At 39.1% G+C, this 20,949-nt stretch overlaps 1 protein-coding gene across 1 annotated transcript in view; it reads left to right on the plus strand.

Moving 5' to 3' along the window:
- Nucleotides 1-22: 22 nt before the first annotated feature.
- SKIC3 (SKI3 subunit of superkiller complex) overlaps nt 23-20,949 on the plus strand; it is an 86,471-nt gene continuing 65,544 nt past the window's right edge. The window contains exons 1-8 of the mRNA XM_080925132.1: nt 23-65; nt 7,957-8,100; nt 10,830-10,920; nt 14,407-14,550; nt 14,936-15,027; nt 15,803-15,878; nt 16,347-16,487; nt 20,762-20,860. Coding sequence (XP_080781258.1) covers nt 10,831-10,920; nt 14,407-14,550; nt 14,936-15,027; nt 15,803-15,878; nt 16,347-16,487; nt 20,762-20,860 — 642 coding nt within the window. The 5' untranslated portion in view covers nt 23-65; nt 7,957-8,100; nt 10,830. The remainder of the gene's footprint in view (nt 66-7,956; nt 8,101-10,829; nt 10,921-14,406; nt 14,551-14,935; nt 15,028-15,802; nt 15,879-16,346; nt 16,488-20,761; nt 20,861-20,949) is intronic.

Below are 20,949 nucleotides of genomic sequence, written 5' to 3' on the forward strand. Positions count from 1 at the left end.
CGATGTCTGGGGAAGTGCGCATGCGTTGTCTAGACTTGTACTTTGTGGCTATCCCATATGCTCAGGTAGGTTCTGGTTGCCTTCGGTTTTGGCAGAAGTTGAAATCTAAAGGTAGTTGAAATAGTATTTAGGGGGAGAAAGGATTGGGCATGGGCGTGATGTTAGGGGTCGTCTTCATTTTGTCCGGGGCTGAATGTTTGCTAACATAGTGAACTTGGAGGTGATGAGGTGGCAGTGATTCTGTCACTTAAATTTGATGGGGCTGTACCCCTATGGGACTTATGCTTGGTCACCTAAGGTGTGGTCTGGATAGTGGCGACGCTCCGGAACCCTGCTCATGCAGCCGGCCTCATCGTATTTCCTCCTTTTTGCCGGGGTTGTAAGGATTGTGCTTGTATGGGGTGAAGAGCGAGCCTAATAAGTTTCAGGTTCCAGATACGGAAAAGCTTAGTTGTTCTTTGCCTTTGGAGTAGTAAAAGCGGGACGGGGGTGGGCTGGGGTAGGGGTGGGGGTGGCTCTAAAAGGAATAGATGTGGGCTCAGTGAAGTGTGCGGTTAATTGATGTATGCTTGGAGTAACATTGTTGGGTATAGAATAATCAGCAGTACCACTTTTGATCGCTAGATTCCTTTGGAGAATTCTGCAAGAAGCACGTTTCTATCTTCAAGTCAAATTCTTTACTGATAAATTTCAGGTATATATAATTGTACATTACACCAGTTGTTTTGATTTTCTGGCAGGAAGAGGAGTAGTGCTATGTATTTAAAATCTCAACTCTCATATCTGGCAGCGTTTTGTATTGTAATAAAAATAGCTTACGCGTCGAATGCAGAGCGGTATGTGCATAGTGTTCTGTTAAGCTTTACTATATATTTACTGTGTAGCGTGCTTTTATGTGGAATGCACTCTGTAGTCTTCACTTGGACTGCTTCGCAGATGGGAAAACAGACAAGAGAGGTTAAATAATTTTTCAAGATTGCGTTCTGTACGGGGCACGCTCCCCAGAATTGTGTTAATTTGGAATGTAGAATATACTCTACAGAAACAATATCACTGGCATTTAGTTTTATAAAAATTACATTTTTTCTTTTTGCATAATAATGATTCTTTGAACACTGATCATCTCTGAAGGCTTTGTTTCTGCAGGCCCTTGTTCTGGGGATAGCAGCACGTCCTTTTCTTCTTTCTGCATTGCTGTGTCAGTGAGAGCAGGTATTCTAGTGACCCAGTTTCAAAGTGTTGCTAGAACCTAAGAGGTTTCTAGTACTCTCCATTTGACATTCAGTGGGACATAATGGTCCTGCCTGCTGGCTTGTCCAGCCAATACTTCATCTTCCTTGGTAGGAATCCTTACATTGAGGAGGTTTAAGTAGTAAAGGTTCTGGGCTGGAAAGATGGCTCAGTGGTTAAGAGCACTGACTGCTTGTCCAGAGGATCTGAGTTCAAATCCCAGCAACCACATGGTGGCTCACAACCATCTGTAATGGAATCTGATGCCCTCTTCTGGTGTGTCTAAAGAGAGCGACAGTGTCCTCATAAAATAGATAAGTAGATCTTTTTAAAAAAGTATTAAAAGTTCTGATTTTGAGCTGAAGTCAGTCTTCTACTTTTACCCACTCATTAATTCATTATACTTTGCTTTTACATGGGTAAAGACCCGTTTTTCTATTTCTTCTCCAAGTCTCAGTCTTGCTAACAAGTCTTCAGCTAGTAATCGTTTTTTACTGAAGGCTGCTTCACTGTTTTTTGTTTTTCTTGGAATCTTAACCTTTTACATTTAATTAATTAACTAATTAATTATTTTAATGTACATCTCCATTGCAGCTTTCCCTCCCTCCTCTCCTTTCAGTCTTTCCCTCTCTCCTCCTCTTCCCAGCCCTCCCTTTATCATCAGAAAAGAGGAGCCCTCCTGTGGTTATCAACAGGCCTTGGTATATCATTGCAACAGGACTAGGTTCATCTTCTATTGAGGTTAGATGAGGCAGCCCAGTTAGGGGACGGGTATCCACAGGCAGGCCATAGAGTCAGAGACAGCCCCTGTTCCTACTGTTAGGAGTCCCACAGGAAGACCAAGCAGCCCAACTGTTAAATATGTATCAAGGACCCGGGTCTGTCCCATGCTCTCTGGTTGGGGTTTCAGTCTCTGTGGGCCTAGGTTAGTTGATTCTTTTTTTCTTTTTTGTGGTGTCCTTGACCCCTCTGGCTCCTACAATCCTTTCCCCTCAGGATTTCACGGTCTCTGACAAATGTTTGACTGTGGGTCGCTGCATCTGTTTCCATCAGTTGTTGGCTGATGGAGCCCCTCTGATGACAGTTATGCTAGGCTCCTGTTTGCAAGCATAGCAGAGTAATTAATAGTGTCAGGGGTGGTCTCCCTCTCATGGTATGTGTCCCAAGGTGGATCAGTCATTTTGTGGTCATTCCCTCAATTTCTGCTTTATCTTTACTCCTGCACATCTGATAGGCAGGACAAATTGTGGATCTCAACAGAGGAATTTCAGATGGCTGAGGAATACTTAAAGTTCAATATGTTCAATATCCTTAGTCTTCAGGATAATCCAAATCAAAACAACTCCTGAGATTTCATCTTACACTCATCATAATGGCTAAGATCAAAAACTCAAGTGACAGCACATGTTGGTGAGGATATGGAGCAAGGGGGACACTTATCCACTGCTGGTGAGAGTACAAACTGTACAATCACTTTGGAAATCCATCTGGTGTTTTCTCAGAAAATTGTGAATGGTTCTACCTCAAGACCCAGCTATACCACTCCTGGGCATATACCCAAAAGATGGCCCATTATCCCACAAGGACAGTTGTTCAAATATGTTCATTGCAGCTTTATTTATAATAGCTGGAAACTGGAAATAACCCAGATGTCCCTCTACTGAAGAATGGATAAAGAAAATGTGGTACATCTTAATTTTTCTTTTTTTGCAGTTTTAGTATTTTGAGACAAGAGTTTCTCTGTGTAACAAACTCTGGTTGTATGTAGATCAGACTGGCCTTGAACTTACAGAGAATCCACCTGCCTCTGCCTTCAATCCCCCCTCACCCCCCACCTCTGCAGTGCTGGGATTCAAGGCATGGACCTTCAGGCCTCAGCAGTGTCTTTATTAATGACTGCCTTTTGAACATAGATGTTTCTGTTAATCACTGAGTTACTCTATGAATAAAGGATCTTTTATGTGTGTATGTGTCCATGTGGGTAGGTAGTATTCAGGATAGGGACAGTGGTTTAGGTCATAAGGGCTGCTATAACAAAAATACCACAACAGAAATCTATTTTCTCATAATTCTGGAGTTTAGAAGTCCAAAGTCAAAGATTTGTTAAGTATGGTTTCTTCTGAGGCCAGTGTTATTGTTCTGTAGATGGTCAACTTCTCACTGTGCACCACCTGATCTGTCTTCTGTGCTTGTGCATCTTGGTATGTTCAGATTTCTTCTATTTACTGTGCCAGACTGCACTGGGCTCTTCCTACATCACCTCATTTAGTCTTTATTGCCTTTGTGCTTTGCAAATTCTGTTGTATTCTGAAGTTCTTTGATATAAGATGTATGAATTTTGGGGTGTTGTCTGACTTTTCTTGTGGAAACATGAACAAGCAAGCTGAATTAATGAGCTTCTTAGACTTATGGAGCATGGGTGTGGAGTTACTTAGGGGAATATGGATGACTCAGAGGTAGCTGCATCACTGAAAAGCCATTGCAACATGGGTGATGACTCATGAAGCTTCCTGAACAACCCGGACTTAAGAGCTCAGCCACCTGCAGAGTATCCTGCACTTCTTTTTGTTACTGCTTATTTTACCTTGGGAGAGGAGCCTTGTTAATCACATCAATTTCAGGTACTTTCTGAGACTTGTGAGTTGTTTATTTCTTGAGCCTTATAAACTTTGTTTATTTTTTGAGTCTTAAGCAGTCTGCCACCTGGATGGAATGTTTTAATTTGAAAGAAATTTCTATATAACACAGCAGGATACAATTATCCCACAACAACCTCGAATCTGTCTGTCTTTGTCTATCAGGTTTACAACATAGCTATTGATTCCATGTTAGGAGCAGGATGCTTTAGGGAACAAAAAATCCATTCTTAAGAAGTTAGAGAGGCGTTCAGTTGAACCTTCTGGGTCTAGCTTGTGGTCCTCTGCAGGGTTTTTAATATCCAAAGTAACAACAGAATTTCCCAAAGAACTTCCAGTCAGTTTTGGAAAACACATAGATATACATACTTGTAAAAGTCTAAGAATAGAAAAGGCATTAAAAAGTATGGATAATGGTTGAGTGAAAACAAACAAACAAACGACCCTATAACTCCCTCCCTTCTCAATATTCCAAGCTATTTCCTGGAGCATGCTAGTGTTTTCAAAATGTCAGTTGGCTTTCACTGAGCTGAATGTTCTGTGACGACAGTTTAGAGTTGCTGCATTCAGCTGTGTTGGGGTATTTGGATTTTCCAGAGGTTTTAAGATTCCAGTATACATTGTGATGAGATACTGAGATCTGTATGGTAGCCACAAAAATTCTGCACCATGCAGTAATACCATTAAGCATGTTCCTTGCAATATGTTTTTGGAAATGCTGGTATAGGTCACAAATGTTACAGGATTGGATTGGTGTGAATTTGGTGTAGCACAGGTTGTGTGCTTGACACTCCAACTTGGCCTTGTTATGAGTAACATGAGACGAGGCAGCAGCAAGAGTAAGCAGGTTGAACAGTTGGGAGAAGCAAGGATACACAGGATACTGGAGGGCTTTCCAAAAGAGTAATGTGAGTATTGTCACGTTACCTTTTGGTGATCTAGACTTTGGAAGCTAGATTGTCTGTCATGTGTTTTATGTGTACTACTCAACAGGATTGTGTCAGAGTTACTAGTGCTGTGATGAAGCAACTTTGGGAGGAAAAGGTTTATTTGGCTTACACTTCCACATCACATTTCATTGTCCAAGGAAGTCAGGACTGGAGCTCAAACAAGGCAGGAACCTGGAGGCAGGAGCTGATGCAGAGGCCTTGGGGGAGTCCTGCTTCTTGGCTTGCTCTCCTTGGCTTGCTCAGCCTGCTTTCTACCAAACCCAGGACCACCAGCTCAGGTGTTGTCCCATCTACTATGGATTGGGCTCTCCCTCAACCACTAATTAAGAAAATACTCAACAAGCTTGCCTGCAACCAAGTCTTATGGAGACATGTTAAGGTTCCCTCTTCTCAGATGACTTTAGCTTCAGTCAAGTTGTCATAAAACTAGCCAAAAGAGATTGATTACATAAGGGGCTTCAAATAATATGAGCCTTGCTTTTGGATACTGAGTTGGGAAAGAACATACATCTCCATAGAACAATTAAAAATTCCTGTGTGTTTTTGTTGAGTAGCTCTGGAGTGCCTCAAGCTTAATCATTAGTACTTGTGTAATGGCTGATTTGAAGAGGATATGCTCATGTCTGATGATAGTTGTGAGTTAAACAGGTAAGAAGATTACCTCTTCAGAGAGCAGGGAATGAGGTTGCAGCTGGGTTGAGCTTGTTTTTTTTTATTATTTTTAATTAAAAAATTGTTTATGTGTACTGTATTTACACATAAATATTTCCCTAATTCTTTCCAGTGCCTTTCACGACTTCCTACAACTAGCTCATCTCAAATTCATAACCTTTTAAAGAAAATTGTATTATATTATAGCTATACACACACATGCACACACACATGTAGAAGTGAATATATAAAAACAACCTGCTGAATCCAGTGTATTGTTGGCTCCTATGTATAATGTTTTAGGCTTGACTACTTGGTATTGGATAACCAATTAGTGTTCTCCAATCTCTCTTATCAGTTATTGATTTGCATAGCTCTTCATCTAGAGGGGGAGCTTTTTGAGATTGTCAGCATTTCAGCGGTCACTGTCATTCTCTGGTCTCTTTCAGGTGACCATATAATTGTGAGTTTGGGATGAGGACAGGATTTCCAACAGTTTCTGTAATGACCCTTACTGTTACTTCCTCCATTGTCTGCAGTGTATGCATGGGAAGGAATGTTCTTATTATCCACAATCTAAAATCAAAATAGTGATTTTGAAAGTTCTGAAAGTTGTTGAAGATACTGTATATTATGCTGTATCAAATACCCAGCCAAGCTTTAATTCCTTATGTAGGAATAAACATTCATTTCATTATTATGCAGATTTCTTTGTTCTTTAATTATGTGTATACCAAATAATTGTTTTAAAATACATTTCTTTATGACTTGCTGTCATATTGATTGTATACCTTTGTTTCTGGGCCTCTGTACTCGGGGTTGTGTTAACATTTTACAGGTGAAAAGGAGGCATGATTGGAACAGCCTAAGTTCTGGTTTAAACCAGTTCAGAAATTTGGAGATGAAGATTAGTGGCTTTCTGAAAGATGAAAGACTGAAAATCATATAGATTTATTTTCCATGTTTTATATTATGGTCATGGTGAATCTAATTTTAAAAATATGTGGAAGGATTTGGGTGTTGGATATCACCATCTCATGCTTGTGCTTCCTTAGTTTAGGTGAAAAATGGGTAAACAATGTGACGTCCAGTTCAGGAAGAAGATGCAGGTGTGGTAACAGGTGAGAGGGGAGCAGTGTCTTTACAGAACGGGCCATCCCAGGTCCTTAAGGATGAACGCCCCTTTATATCACACCACAGGTCAAAACAAATACCTTTAGAATTTTTACTACTTTTTGTTGTGACTTTCTAACTCTTTGAAAATATATTTATTGCTACTTTTAAGCTTCAGTAAAAAGATTGTAAAGTTGCTAGTTGGAAATTCTTCATTGCATAAAAGCATGCAAAAATTATGCGTTTTCTCTTGGTAACCAGTTACTGTGCTCAGCATCTTTTAACATAGTATGCTGAGTTCTAACTTGGGAGGAAAGACAAATGATGGGAGGAGAGGAGTTAGGGAATGTATTAGTAGAATGGTGGAATAGCATTGCAGTTTTTCAAAGCACTTACAGTCTTAGAAATGCTTATGAGGGAAAAATCCAAAATATAGGAGCATAGGAGTACATGGAATAATTTTAGATAATGCATTTTTTTTTTTTTTTGTGAATGAAAAAGGTTTTTAATGCTACTTAGTTAGTGGTCAGTTTTCTAATGTTTCTTTAAAAAATGGTTAATGGGCCTCTTCCTTGCATATATATGTGTATTCATGTACATGTGTGTTAGAGCCTGCATCATCCCATGGCTAAGTGAAGAAGGAATGGGAAGGGAATATATGGTTCCAATGCAGTGTGAAGAATGACATGTGGAAGTGGGTAGATATGGAAGGTCCTTAGAGAGAGGGTGGGAGGGGGAAGGGAGGATGGGAGGGAGGGAGGGAGGGAGGGAGCACACGAGCGAGAGCATACTTCTAGTGGGCTTCAAGTGTAATGTATAATCTGATGCTTTGCAGCTGTCCTTAGTCTAAGTTTGTCTATCTGACTCTCAAGGTCAGTACTTTGGCAGCTCTACTTAACCCTAATTTGCTTCTGATCTTTGGTGTGTCTTCTGGGGTCTGTTCAGTGTGACCTTTCTCATTCTCCCTTGCTTCCTTTCTTGTCCTGCTCTCTCCTTTCACCTTATGCAGTGTCTCTGGAGTCATGTTCCTTCTTCTTTCCATTGCTGTGGCCTGTCTTCTCCTTGTTGTCATTGATTACCTCACACAGTGTGTCTTCTCAAACCTACTGTACCTGCCTATTTCACCTTTAGTCTGCATTTGGTTCTCTCAGGGTTCATGTAGGGTTTTAGATGTTTCTTCTGATTTAGATAGTATTCTTCAGGGCCTCAGGGCCTTTTGTATTTTGTTTCTCGTTGGTGAGCTAGGGGCCCATGTGGAGAATGTCTGTTGTTTCTTCCTTGTTTATGCTCCCACCTAAGGTCTTCTTTATTTTAATTTTTACTTGGGCCTCTCTATTTGTCTGTGTCAGTTACCCTCACTGAGCTTTTCCTTTTAGTCTACAGGTTACCTTGCAGAAGGAACGTGGACTGAGAATGCTAATGTGAGATCAAGGCTAAACTTTGTTAACTGCTGCCATCAAGACTCATAGACTAAAAGCATTTCTTCTCTAGTTCACTTCTAAGTATCACGATACTTTCAGGTAAGGTAGTCATCAAAGTTGATATAATGTCATGCATAATTAATTATTGCATTATATTTGGGAAATCTGAATGTATCACAGATAAACTGATATTATAGTGTTGTAATTTTTATATTACTCGGAATGTTAGCTTTTTTTAAGTTAAAACAACCTTATCTTCAAGTTTATAGATTTCTTTTGTTTCATACTTGTACATTTCAGTGTGGCTCAAATATACTGGTAGTATTCCGTTAGTGTATTGCTTCAGTATACAATGTTAGTGTACCATGTTAGTGCACTGCGTCAGTGTAGTGTGTTGGTGTATACTGTGTTAACGTAGTGCATTAGAGTCATGTGTTAGTGTATTATATTAGTGTAATATGTTAGTGTACTGCATTAGTCTTAAATGTTAGTTGTTGTGGTAAGCCAGCAGCTGTAGGGCCACATGGCACTGTGGGGTATCTGCATCTTATCAGCTCCACGCCACCATTAAGTACTCACAGACTCCGGCTTCTTTTGACCCAGGTGCAGTCCACTTTACCCACCCCAGCTGTTTCTGTCCTGAATGGTCCACGAACACCCCAGCATATTGTTTTCACTCACTTTCCCTTGGTGTGTTGTTGCCAAGCCTTTACACACATATCTTATTCTACGGGCCCTGCATGCCCTTACTTCTCATGGGGAACAGAGCTGGAACTGCTAGTTCTAGCTGCATCTCAGCCATTGCTTTCATACACTGTCCTCCACAGCCTGGTAAAGTCACTGCTCAACAATCAATAACTTATTAAACAGGTTTAGATGTTAAAATTTCAATCCACAATTTCTCTACACAAAATCCCTCTACACAATCCCCTTACACAAAAGATATTAGTGTATTGTGTTAATGTTGTGTTTTATAAAAAGAAAGAAGGCAGGAATATGTTTTTTGGAGGCACAGTAAGTTGTGGGGGAAGGAGGTGCTTCTGTGGACTCATGTTGAGGCATCCCTTTCCCTCTGAGTTACCAGTCATATATATAATATATATATTAGTATATAGATATAGTATAGATAGGTGTATTATAGAATAGAGTTTATTCATGGCATGGCAAGGGGAGCAGAGGGAATAGAGACAGAGAAAGGCAGAGAGAGAGAATTTGAGTAGAGGAGTAGAGGCCAACAGTGAGCATGTGGAGGGGGAGGAGAATGGGGAGAGAGCAGGAACAGGGGCAAGAGACGAGAGCAAGAGAGTGAGGAGGGGCAAGCAGCCCTTTTATAGTGAGTCTGGCACACCTGACTGTTGCCAGGTAACTGGGACAGAGCCTAGACTAGATACTAAGTTAGTGTACTGTATTTGTTTATACTGTTAGTGTACTTCATGAGTGTATTGTGTTAGTGTAAAATGTTAGTATACTGTGTTTGTGTAAAGTGTTAGTGTACAGTGTCAGTGTACAGTATTTGTGTATAGTGTTAGTACTTCACATTAATGTACTGTTTGTACAGTGTTAGAGGTATACATTAGTGTATTGAGTTAATGTACTACATTAATGAACTGTGTTAGTATATTGTGTTAATATATTGTATGTACAGTGTTACTGTACAGTGTTAGTATGTTGTGTTTGCATAAAGTGTCAATGGTCAATGTACTGTGTTCACATACAGTGTTTGTGTACTGTTAGTGTAACACTAATCTACTGTGTTTATATCCTATTTTATGGATCGTATTTATATACTATGCTCGTGAAATATGTTAGTATACTTACTGAGGGAGAGTAGTTACTCTGTGTCCTTACTGTATTTGAATACTGTGGCAGTGTGCTGTGGGAGTTTGTTATTCTGAATATCTGGAGTCCCTAGTGCTTAGTATTTACCTAACTTTGTTTTATCTTTATAATGAAATTAGAAAGAGGTCAAGTCAGCAGAAAATGCAAGTGTTTCTCTTTTAAGAGTTGTATCATTAAAAAATAATTATTATTTTGTGATTGTATTTGGATTGAGTAAGTCAGTAACTTATAAAATATTAGCATGGGCTACTATAGTTAAAATTAAATTAATGTACTTTAGTATTAAATGAAGTACTTTGCCTATAAGGTAAAATATCTTTAAAATTTTTAAAAAATTTAAATGATTGTATAAAATATTAGGTTTCACTTGGGGAAGGTTGGCTTTGAACTTGCTGTGTGGCAGAGGTTTGGCTTTGAACTTCTAATTATCCTGTCTCCACCTCTCTAGAGATGGGATTACAGGAATGTGCTGCCACATCTGGATCTGAGTAGTGTCTCTTCATGACAGCAATTAGTGTACAATTTTTGCATAGTAACCAGCCTTCTATTTATGTGTAAACATATTCATTTCTCATTAGAGAAAGTAATGGTAATTCTCAATACCAAGACAATCTGCATACTAATTACATCTTGCAGAATTTAGTATTAAAATAACTTCCTTAGCCTTTAAACATTTCTCTATTCTAGTTACTAAAGCTATTGTGTTTTTCTTTATCTGGAGCTTATTTTGTTGGATCTTGCTTTAAACATTGGCTTGGGATTACTATATATTGTAGGTCTTTGTTCATAAGATCTTCTGTATTTTAGCTAAATGTGTGGAGAGTGAGTGTACTTCTAATACAGCTGCATTTCAGCATGTATGTATGTCACCTGCATTTGTCCATTAAAAAAAAAATTAGATTTTTCTTTTTCAGGTGGTTAAGTTTACTGGGACTCTTAACATTAGGGAGAGATTCTTGTAGATTCACTGCAGCTTCTTGTCTTGACAGAATGTCCAGTAAAGAAGTGAAGACTGCTCTAAAAAGTGCAAGAGATGCAATCAGAAACAAAGAGTACAAAGAAGCCTTGAAACATTGCAAGGTAAAGGGTATTTGTTTCTTGGGCCATCAAATACATTATCAATTTTTGGGTAATTTGTAGGTATAAGTCTTTGATTGTCCACATTGAGTCAAGTGGTAGAACCTGTAGAGCAGTTGGACTCATTTCTCCTTATCAGTGGGTAGGCTTCTATTGCTGCACTTAATATTCTTGATTGCTAAGTTATCACAGCCCTGTTTTCAAAGGCAGAAGTATCATGAACACCTTGCATTATGGAATGCCACTTTACTTTAGCATCATCATCATCATCATCATTATCATCATTATTGATGTTGATGCTTGCATTATATTTTAAAATGTGTCTGTTATGTGTATTGTGCTTGTAGAGGTCAGAGGACAAATTGTAGGAATCCGTTCTCTTCTTCTACCATGTGGGTCCTGGGGCTTGAACTCAAATCATTAGACTTGATAGCAGGAACCTTAACCTCTGGGCCACCTTTCCTACTCAACGTTTTTATTATTTTAAGGTGTTTGACATTTTAAATTCTATCAAGATTCTGAAGCTTGCTTGTGTGCCAGCGGGAACACTCCTGTTAAAGAGAGATTGACTGTGCTAGAGAGGATGGCGGTAGAAGTGAAGTCCTTAGGGGGTGACAGGATGCGGCCCAGATCACGGGAGGAGGCCTTCAGTTCCTCTTCTGACTCAGCAGGAAAAGGACAGGTGCAGATACATACAGGGGTCTAATTTTTGATTTGTCGATGGGGAAATAAGAGCATTTTTCTCTGATGGCTTCTATTTTTTTTTTTGGTGACATAGGGCACTTTTGAAGATTTGAAGATTTGTGTTACTTAAGTAAAATCTGTGACTGACAGAGTTCAGTTATGGATGGTAAGAATGATGAGGAGAGAGGCAGAGGAGGCAGGAATGGGAGGCAGGAGGAGGTGTGGCAGAGATGGATCGTAAGGAGGGATAAAGCCACAGGAGTAGGAAGGAGAGTCCAAGGTTGAGAGCTTTCACAATGAGACCATTACAATAACTGACTGGGTAGGTGTGTCAGACATATTAGAGATTGCCTCAGAGGCACCAGAGCACACTGGTGCATGTGAAGAGAAGAAATCAGAGCATTTCTTCTTGGAGTACTTTGGCCAAGAACAAGCCCAATTTTGATTTCCTACTTCTCTCCCTGTGACCCATCTGTCTGTAGTTTATGGTCCCGGAGTTGTCTGATGTGTGAGTCTGAAGTTTGTGCCTGTCTGAGTGCTGTCTTGTGAGTTTGTTCTCACACTTGCTAAGCCTAATTGATCAGCCTAGAAAGCATCACAAAGGGAAGGCATTCTTTAATAGAGTTTAGCAAGGGACTGAACTTTCCTGGCCAGGAAGCACTCAGGGAAGCAAAAGTAACAGTGAAGCCTTATTACTTATGTCCATGTTGCTTCCAGTATTTGTGGTGGATATTTGTTTAAGGACACTTACCTGTCTGCTGTTTTCAGCAAATGATTATCATAGCGCACACATAGACCCACATGCATTACTTTTGGAATCAGGAGCGTGAAAGACTTTGCTATTTAAACTTAAAGCTGTGTAACATGGTAAGGTTGTTTATCACATTGTACTCTTAAAGGCAGGTTAAACAAACAGGCTAAGTATAGAGCAGGACATTTTTGTTTTGTTATGTTTTGCTTTGTTTATTTTTGAGACAGGGTCTCTCTGTGTAGCCCCGTCTGTCCTGGAACTCCCTTTGTAGACCAGATTGGCCTTGAACTCACAGTGATCCTCCTGCCTCTTCCATGTGAATGCTGAGATCCTAAGAGTATTTCACTGTACCGAATTTGATTCTAATTCTTAGTAGCCTCAAGGTTTGTTATTTACTCGGCTGTGAGGTTCAGCAAAGATACCGGCCTCTCTGTATGTAAGAGACATATTCATAAAAATATATTGGTGACTGAGATTAGCAGACATATGAAGCCATGATGGTACTAATCTGATACAAAAGGTGAACAGTTTGATCAGATGGAGGATGCAGTATGTGGGGGTGAGATGAGAGGAACCATTTCGTCCAGCATGGAGCTTATCTAACTGATAGTGCCCACATGCTTATGTGGCTACATAGTTATTGTTATTGTTGTTGTTGTTGTTAGTGTGTGTGATGTATATATGTGTGGTATGGGGCATACACATGTGGAGATCAGAGAACAACTTTGTGGAGCCAATTCTCTTTCTACCTCTGTGTTGAGTTTCAGGGACTGAACTTAGTTCTGTAAGCCAGGGTGGCCCACTGAGCTATTTGGCTGGCCCCTGTTCCTGTTACATTACTTAGCATGGGTATCGCTCTTTAGGTCTTTGCAAACTTTTTACCTGAATTTCACCAAGTAGATTATAATTTATAGTGGAGAACAAAGCAATGGCAGACGTCTCTTAGCTGTGGTAACCCAGAATTGGTTGGCACTAAAGAAAAGCTACCCAGTATGTATTTGCTGTGATCCAGTCTCATAGAGCTTTGCAGCATGGCATAAGCGTTCCTTCGGGGAAGCTGGCTCCAGGTTGTACACATACAGTCAGGTACTTTTCTCTCTGTGTTCTCTCAGAATTTTCTTTTTCATGTGATTATTTCCTTTAAAATGTATCTCTGATACTGAGGCTCTGATCGTTAGCTGGGCAGTAATTAGTGGCTGGTGGTTGCCGTGCAGTTGCCGTGCAGCTGTGTCAGTTAATAAGCAGTTCAGTGTCACAGGGTGTACTCGCTGTTCAGAACAGAAGCAGAACACGCCCTTGTGTTAGGGTTTCACTTTGCAGACACATGGCTGAGGTTTGTGGGAGGCAGCATTATTGGATCCGCTGCAGCTTGTACAGTATACTGGCAACAGATTGCTGGAAGTGTGTGTGCATGCGTGCACATAAGCCCAATTATTGGAGAGGTTCAACTCATAGAAATGTGATTTTCCCCAGAATATACAAAACCTTGAGAGGCTCCTAGTTCTTTTTGTTTTCTTTTCCTAGAACATATGAATTGTTCCTTAAGCTTTTTACTTTAGCAGGTACTCTTATTTCTGAGAGCATTATCTATATACACCTTTGTTTGAGATGGATGGTGTTATTTAAACATTTTTCTGCCATTGTGTATTTTGAACATGCTTGGTATATTGACATTAGGGTGAATTGACTTATAACTGCCATGAGGAATCTTTCATGTGGGAAAATATTATTATGAAAAAGAAAATATTGGTGTTGAATGAAGTGCTGTGGAGACAGAAATGGGGCTGGGCATTACTGTTCTCTTCTACCCAGCATTCTCATGGGCCGCCGAGGCATCTGATGTAGGTATCGTGATTTCTTGGGCACTTTACAGAAACACACTTCACTTTCCAAACCCTTTAGAGGTTTTCATTTACAGTACTTGTCTAGCTACAACTCTAAAGGTCACTCTGTTGGTGGCAGATATAGTGTCCTGAGTCATAACAGGCTATTGTTTTGTTGTTTGTTAAGTAGTTTCCAAAATGTAATGACTTACTTTTAATTTTTTTAATCAGACAGTGTTAAAACAAGAGAAAAATAACTATAATGCCTGGGTTTTTATTGGTGTTGCTGCAGCTGAACTAGAACAGCCTGATCAGGCCCAGGGCGCCTATAAGAAAGCCGCTGAACTAGAACCAGAGCAGCTACTCGCTTGGCAGGTATGGAGACATGTTTTATTTCTTGTAATATAGGCCAAGTGCTTGTTTTCCATTTTTTTTCTAAAACGTAGGTCCCAGTATTAAAATAAGTACTTGAACCTGTCTCATGAACAAAATTAAATTTTCTAAATTGAAAGTTAGGTTTACATGTCAAAGATACTGTTTGCCACTATTTAGCTTCCTACCTAGTGGATTGTTATTAAATATAAAGACTTTAAATATAATGTTTCCCTACTACCTTTAATTAATTTGGAAGGCAATCCCACACATATTTCACCTGTAAACTATGCTAATTTGTAGATGCTACCACATTATTTCACACAATAAATAAATTTCGGGACATATGAGATTTGGTAAGAATAATCATTACCACTTCCTGTTTTAGGGGCTAGCAAGTTTGTATGAGAAGTGTAATCACATAAATGCCAAGGATGACTTACCTGCTGTTTACCAAAAGCTGTTGGATCTCTATGAAAGGTAGGATATGTGGGGAAAGGCTAGTTTCTTTCCAAGTTTGAATTAGAATAGTTCTATTCTATCGATGTGTGTTAGGGCACTCTAGAAAAAGAAAACTGATATAATGAATCTACATATATAAATTGATTGATTAGAGTGTCTGACAGGCTGTGGTCCAACAGTTCCAACAGTGGAACGTCCATGAATCCAATAATAGTTTGGTCCCTGAGGCTGCATGTCTCAGATGGTCTTTGGCAAACTCAGGAATTTCAAAGAAGTAGGCTCTACTGCCAGTGAAGGAAAGGGCTTGCCAGAGCGAGGGAAAGCAGAAAAAACAGCTTCCTTCTTTTAAGTCCTTTCTGTCGACTGCCATCTGAAGATGTGGTCCAGATTTTAAGATGGGTCTTCCCACTTCAAATGATTCAGTCAATAAAAATCCCTTCCAGCTCTTCCCAGTGGCTTAGGTTTTAGTTAATTCCAGCTGTAGTTAACTTGACAACCAGAAATAACCACCACAGAGGTAGAAAGAACTGTACTTACTGAGAATTCAGAAACAATTTTCTTCTAGAAGTTTGTCACTTTTTTTTTTTTTGTGATTACAACAGACTGAAAAGACTATTAAGATGATTAACTCAATTTGGAATTTTTAAATTTATAGTCAAGATAATGAGAGATGATCTTTAGGCTTGTTGTATGAAATAATACTATATTATCAATTTTCTTAGGCTTTTAAGTGTTTGGTTGTTTCTGCTATCAAATTAAAATTTCTTTTTTTTTTTTTTCTCTTGAACCTAAGTGTTGACAAACAGAAGTGGTGTGAAGTGTGTAAGAAACTTGTGGATCTCTATCACCAGGACAAGAAACACCTAGAGGTGGGCTAGTGACTTCTGAGCTACTTCCCATAAAAATATTGTTAGAAAAACACTTTCATCTAACTTTAATGAAAGCTAAAAATTAAGATGCAGTATGATATCAAACATTTGAGAAATAAATTACATTTCAGAAACCGAATTACTATTAAAATTTAGAATATCCTAACTTCTAAACTTTAAGGCTAGTTTAAGTTACCTAAATAGTATACCTGTGGAGTTTAGTGAGCCATATTGTTACCTTCTGAGTTGTGGGGGCTGGGGATGTAGTCATTTGTCTTGTGCCTTAGTGGTGTTTCTGATAGAGGGGTTCTAGAAATTCCCCTAATCAACTATTTTTCCCCTTCATAGTTCATACAGGATGCTATTTTTCCTTTCGCTATTTTTACATGTTAAGGACAAAATAATTTTGGTTGCTATGTTTAACATTTTAAGTTTATGGTAACACAACTATGTCACTCTCCTCACCAGGTGGCCCGGACATGGTGTAGACTGATAAAGACACGGCAGGAAGATGGAGCGGACAGACAGGAGCTTTATGAGTTGTGGAAAAAATTGAGTCAGCTGCTGGCTGAGAGCACAGAAGATCAGAATAATGAGACCCAGCAGATGGTAGGGTTGCTTTCACTCTCAGGGTCCATGCCATGAAAGTTCATAACGCAGTTGAGAAAGTGGAAGTGCAGTGACGTGGCACCGCAGAGTCCTGTGCATCAGTACAGTGAGCACTGGCTTTCAGATCCTAGATGTTCTCGCTAATGATAAAATTAGAAACCTTTGCTTACCGTCCCATGCAGTGTGAAGGGGCAGACTTGGGCCTTGGAATATTAGAATTCCAGGCCCTTGTATTCATAACAATTCACAACAGATCATTAATTTAGTCATTGTAGAGAGAAAAATATGTAAAACTAACTTTTACAAAACTGCTGTAACTTCTAGAAAGTTGTACTTTGTTGCTATTATTCCTTATACTTGTTAAGTAAGGGTGTTGAATTACTTAATAACTACTTAATAATTCAATTGGAATATTTATATTTAATAGTTAGATTACATTAGATAATGTCCTTTTGTGAGTGTATTGATTTCCAAGTCATTGAAAGGATTTTTAAAATATAAAACATTAGTTTTAAACCATAGCTGGGAATATCTTTTACATAATTTATTAGTAAGTTAAACAGTAACCTAATTTTTTATTGTAATAAATAGCTACTCAGTGTATGCTTGTTAAATTGAGTGCAGTTTAAAATAATAGTTACAAACCGTACGCAATGAAAACTTGTTTTATATGTTTACTTGTCTATTTGGTAATTTGTTCTTTTGTTCAGAAAATAATGTTGAGGATGTACTGTGTGCCAGGCAGTCCCTAAAGAGTCGAGTATTAAACAGTTGTGTAAGAAACCCAGTTAAAAGGAGGAAGGGTATTGTGGCTCTCAGAGGTTGAGGGTGTGCTGACCGCCTGCCTGCTACTTTGTGTGTAGAAAGGCTGGCAAGGTTAGGAGCCCGTGCAGACCAGAGCTCTTCTCCTGTGCTCACTCGGATCTGAAGGGAGGGCCGGGCTGTAGCACCTCCTTCAGGGAGACCTGCCTTCCGTTCACTGGGACTCACTTTCTGAAGCTTCTGCCACCTACCAAGAACACTACAGACTGGTGAAACCCTCAACCCACGGCTTTCAAAGATGTTTAGTTCTAAATTATAAAACGAACTAATAATGACTTGTCTGTGTAGGCAGCTGAGGAAGAAGTTTAGTAGTGACAAATTCGGTAGCTCATCAGTTTCTTTTAAACTCTATCTACAGCATTATTATATTTCTTAAAATACTATATGTTAACAGTATCAAACATACCAAAATTAATTATGTATATATTTGATTGATTTATACTTTATGGAAGATAATTTATCTAAAAAAATGAAAAGTAGTATCTTACTATGTTGCCCAGGCTGGCCCTAAGCTCCTGTGTATTCCTCTGTTTCTCTGTGTGTTTTTTTTCATCCCTGTCTTCACTCTTACCATTCCCCTCCCCTCTTCTTTCTCCATTCACTCTCCTTCCTCCCTTCTGTTTTCATTTCTTCTTTCCTTTCCCCTGTTATTTCTTTCTTCCTTTTTTTCTTTCTATGTTGGCAATTGAATTGAGGGTCCTGTAGATTCTAGGGCCACACTGAACACTGAGCTATTTGTCTGTAGTTAACACACACATAGACACACATACAGCACACATACATAATATACATAGCATACACACATATACATACACATAGACTGACACACAAACCACACAAACACAAATGCAAGTGCACACATATGAGCACATACACTCATACTTACTCACAAACACATGCACACATACACACATGTACACACAGATACACACAAATATACCTGCACAGCATATACAAACCACACATACTGTCACACATACACATACACAAACATACATTTACACACATACACTCGCACCCCCCCACATAGGTATATATGCACACACACACACACACACACACACACACACACACACACACACACACTTTTGTTGTTTGCTCCTTTGTTTTGTTTTTGATTCAGTGTCTCATCATTGCAGCCTAGGCTAACTTGGAATTCTTGATCCTCCTGCTTCAGTCTGCTGTATACCAAGGATTTACAATAGCATATCACAACGTCTAGCAACTTTTAATAAACATATATTAACCATGCATATTTATGGCATTCATACATAAAACATTTATTGATCATACCCAACTATATCTCTACTTTCTCCTTACCTCCTATATTTTTCATAGTCCTTTAAAAATTTAAAATATGATTACAACATTTTCCTCCTTTTCTTTCTTCCCTCCAACACCTCCATGCTACCCCCAAACTTCTCTGAAATTCCTGACCTTCTTCGATTGTTACCATTATAGATTTGTGGTATACATATATATGTACACACACACACACACACACACACACACACACACACACACACACACACAAATATATGCATAGATCTTAATTCTTACAGGATACATACACGCATACACACATTTATATTTATCTGAGATCTGAGTCCATCCAGTGTTGCATGCATATATATGATCAAGGGCTGACCACACTTGGTGTTGAATTGGTTAATTTGTTAATTAGGAACACCTCCCTGGGGAAGCCTACTCTTGCTCTTGGCATTGAGTCACTTGTAGTTGTTTGTCTAGGAATGGGGGCCCATAGACTTTCCCCTTCCATGTTCACAAGGTGTTTTCCTTGCTCAGCAGCCATATTGAGGTATCATAGATGTCTTTTCTGTAACTTCTGTAGAACACAGTTTCACAGCACATTTTCTAGTATCTGGCTCTTACCTTTTTGTCCTCTCTTCTGCAATTTTCTCTGAGATTCACATGCAGAAGTTGTGTTAGAACTGTATCTCTTTATGTGGGGCACTCCAAGGCCAGCTGTTCTCTGCATTTTGACTAATCTTGGTTTTTCCCTTGATGGTGTCTATTACAAAAGAGAAGCTTCTCTAGTAAGGGTTACACTTCATGCATTTTGTGATGGTGAGCTGTTCTGGTTCTTTCTCAGATCCATACTCACGGGCCTTGGGTGGTCGGCTAGGTCTCCAGTACTAGGTGTGACTCTCTTTTGGTTGAGCAGCCCTAAGTCCAGTTAGACAGATGTTGGTCATCAGCAAGGTATGAGTGCCACCATCACATCTCTAGGATGTCTTGTTGGGGTTCCTAGGCTTCAGTAGTTGGGTAGCACTATTGGTTGGCTCTCTCCCTTTGGCAGCTACCAGGACTATGAAAGTTAGCATACAGGGAAGATATTTTCAAGTCAGATTGAGCTCTCCTCTTCCAAGTTTTCTGTTGAAAATGCTCAGTGTCTTCAACAGCAGGGACTTACTTTCAACCTCTGGGTGGCAGATGAGGACAGTAGCAATGTCCTGTAGTACCACACTGAAAGGGAGTTTTTCATACCTGTTATTAGGGTTTTAGTTAGTGTATGGCTCTTGAGGGGAACATTGTTAGCTTAACTTAATTTAAACTATATATGTATATACATTTATATGTACCATGTGAATTTTGGAAAAATAAAAATTTATCTGTTTTCTTAATATTCCTTCCCTCCTCCCCACTCTTCTCTTTCCCTTCCTGCTCCTCCCCAATCAAAGCACCTGCCCCGTTTTTCCCATTTCCCCTCACATCACCTGCACACTGCTCTTCTCTCTAGAGCTCCTTTTTCTCTGTCCTTAGTTATAGACTTTTAAGAATTTATTTTTAGGCATTAAACAGCTAAATCATCAAAAAGATAAGGGATGAAGTTTAATGAGTGTTCAGAAAAAATTCCATTTGTAATATGTGCTTTGTTATTTGAAAAATATAATTATGATATATATTTTTAAGTTAACTTTTCTTTATTGTGAGATCATTACCCGTATTTACCTTTTGAACAGTTAAATTTGACTTATTCTTATATACTTTATTATTACCAACATGAAATTTATCGTACAGCTTGGTTGTGATAACCAATTTTATCAACTTGATTGGATTAAGAACACTGAGGTCATCAGCACATCTATGGCCGTGACTACAAGTGTCTGATAAAGAGTACCTGGGGGTTGCTTGGGTTGGAGATACCTACCCAGGTGAGTGGCACTGTCAGGACCAATCAGATTGTGGTGGCTCCATCTCTAACTCCTGTAGTTGGGAGGCCGAGACAGGAGGATATCCATAAGTTCATGGTTTGCTAGCAGGACAGGCTGAGATCCCTGCTTTACAAAACTGACCAACCAACCAAACAAAAGAATTATGAGGTGCTGAGAGTTAAAGGTTTAGTTCTGATAAAGGAATTTTAGTTCATTTTAGTGCTGGCAACATTTTTCATTAAGTATGCTGCATAATAACTTCTTGGTTTGTTTCAGCTTTTAACTGCATTTGAGAATGCACTGGACTTAGCAGATAATATTCCCAGTGAAGATCACCAAATACTTTACAGGAATTTCATTCAGTGTTTGTCTAAGGTAAGTGACATTCATGTATTTCTAGTTAAGCACATGTTCATCCATGTGCTCTCTTGCTAACAGGATTCACTTTATCATGCTTTTATATT

This window comes from Micromys minutus (genome assembly GCF_963924665.1).
Source record: "Micromys minutus genome assembly, chromosome: 11".
NCBI lineage: Eukaryota > Metazoa > Chordata > Mammalia > Rodentia > Muridae > Micromys > Micromys minutus.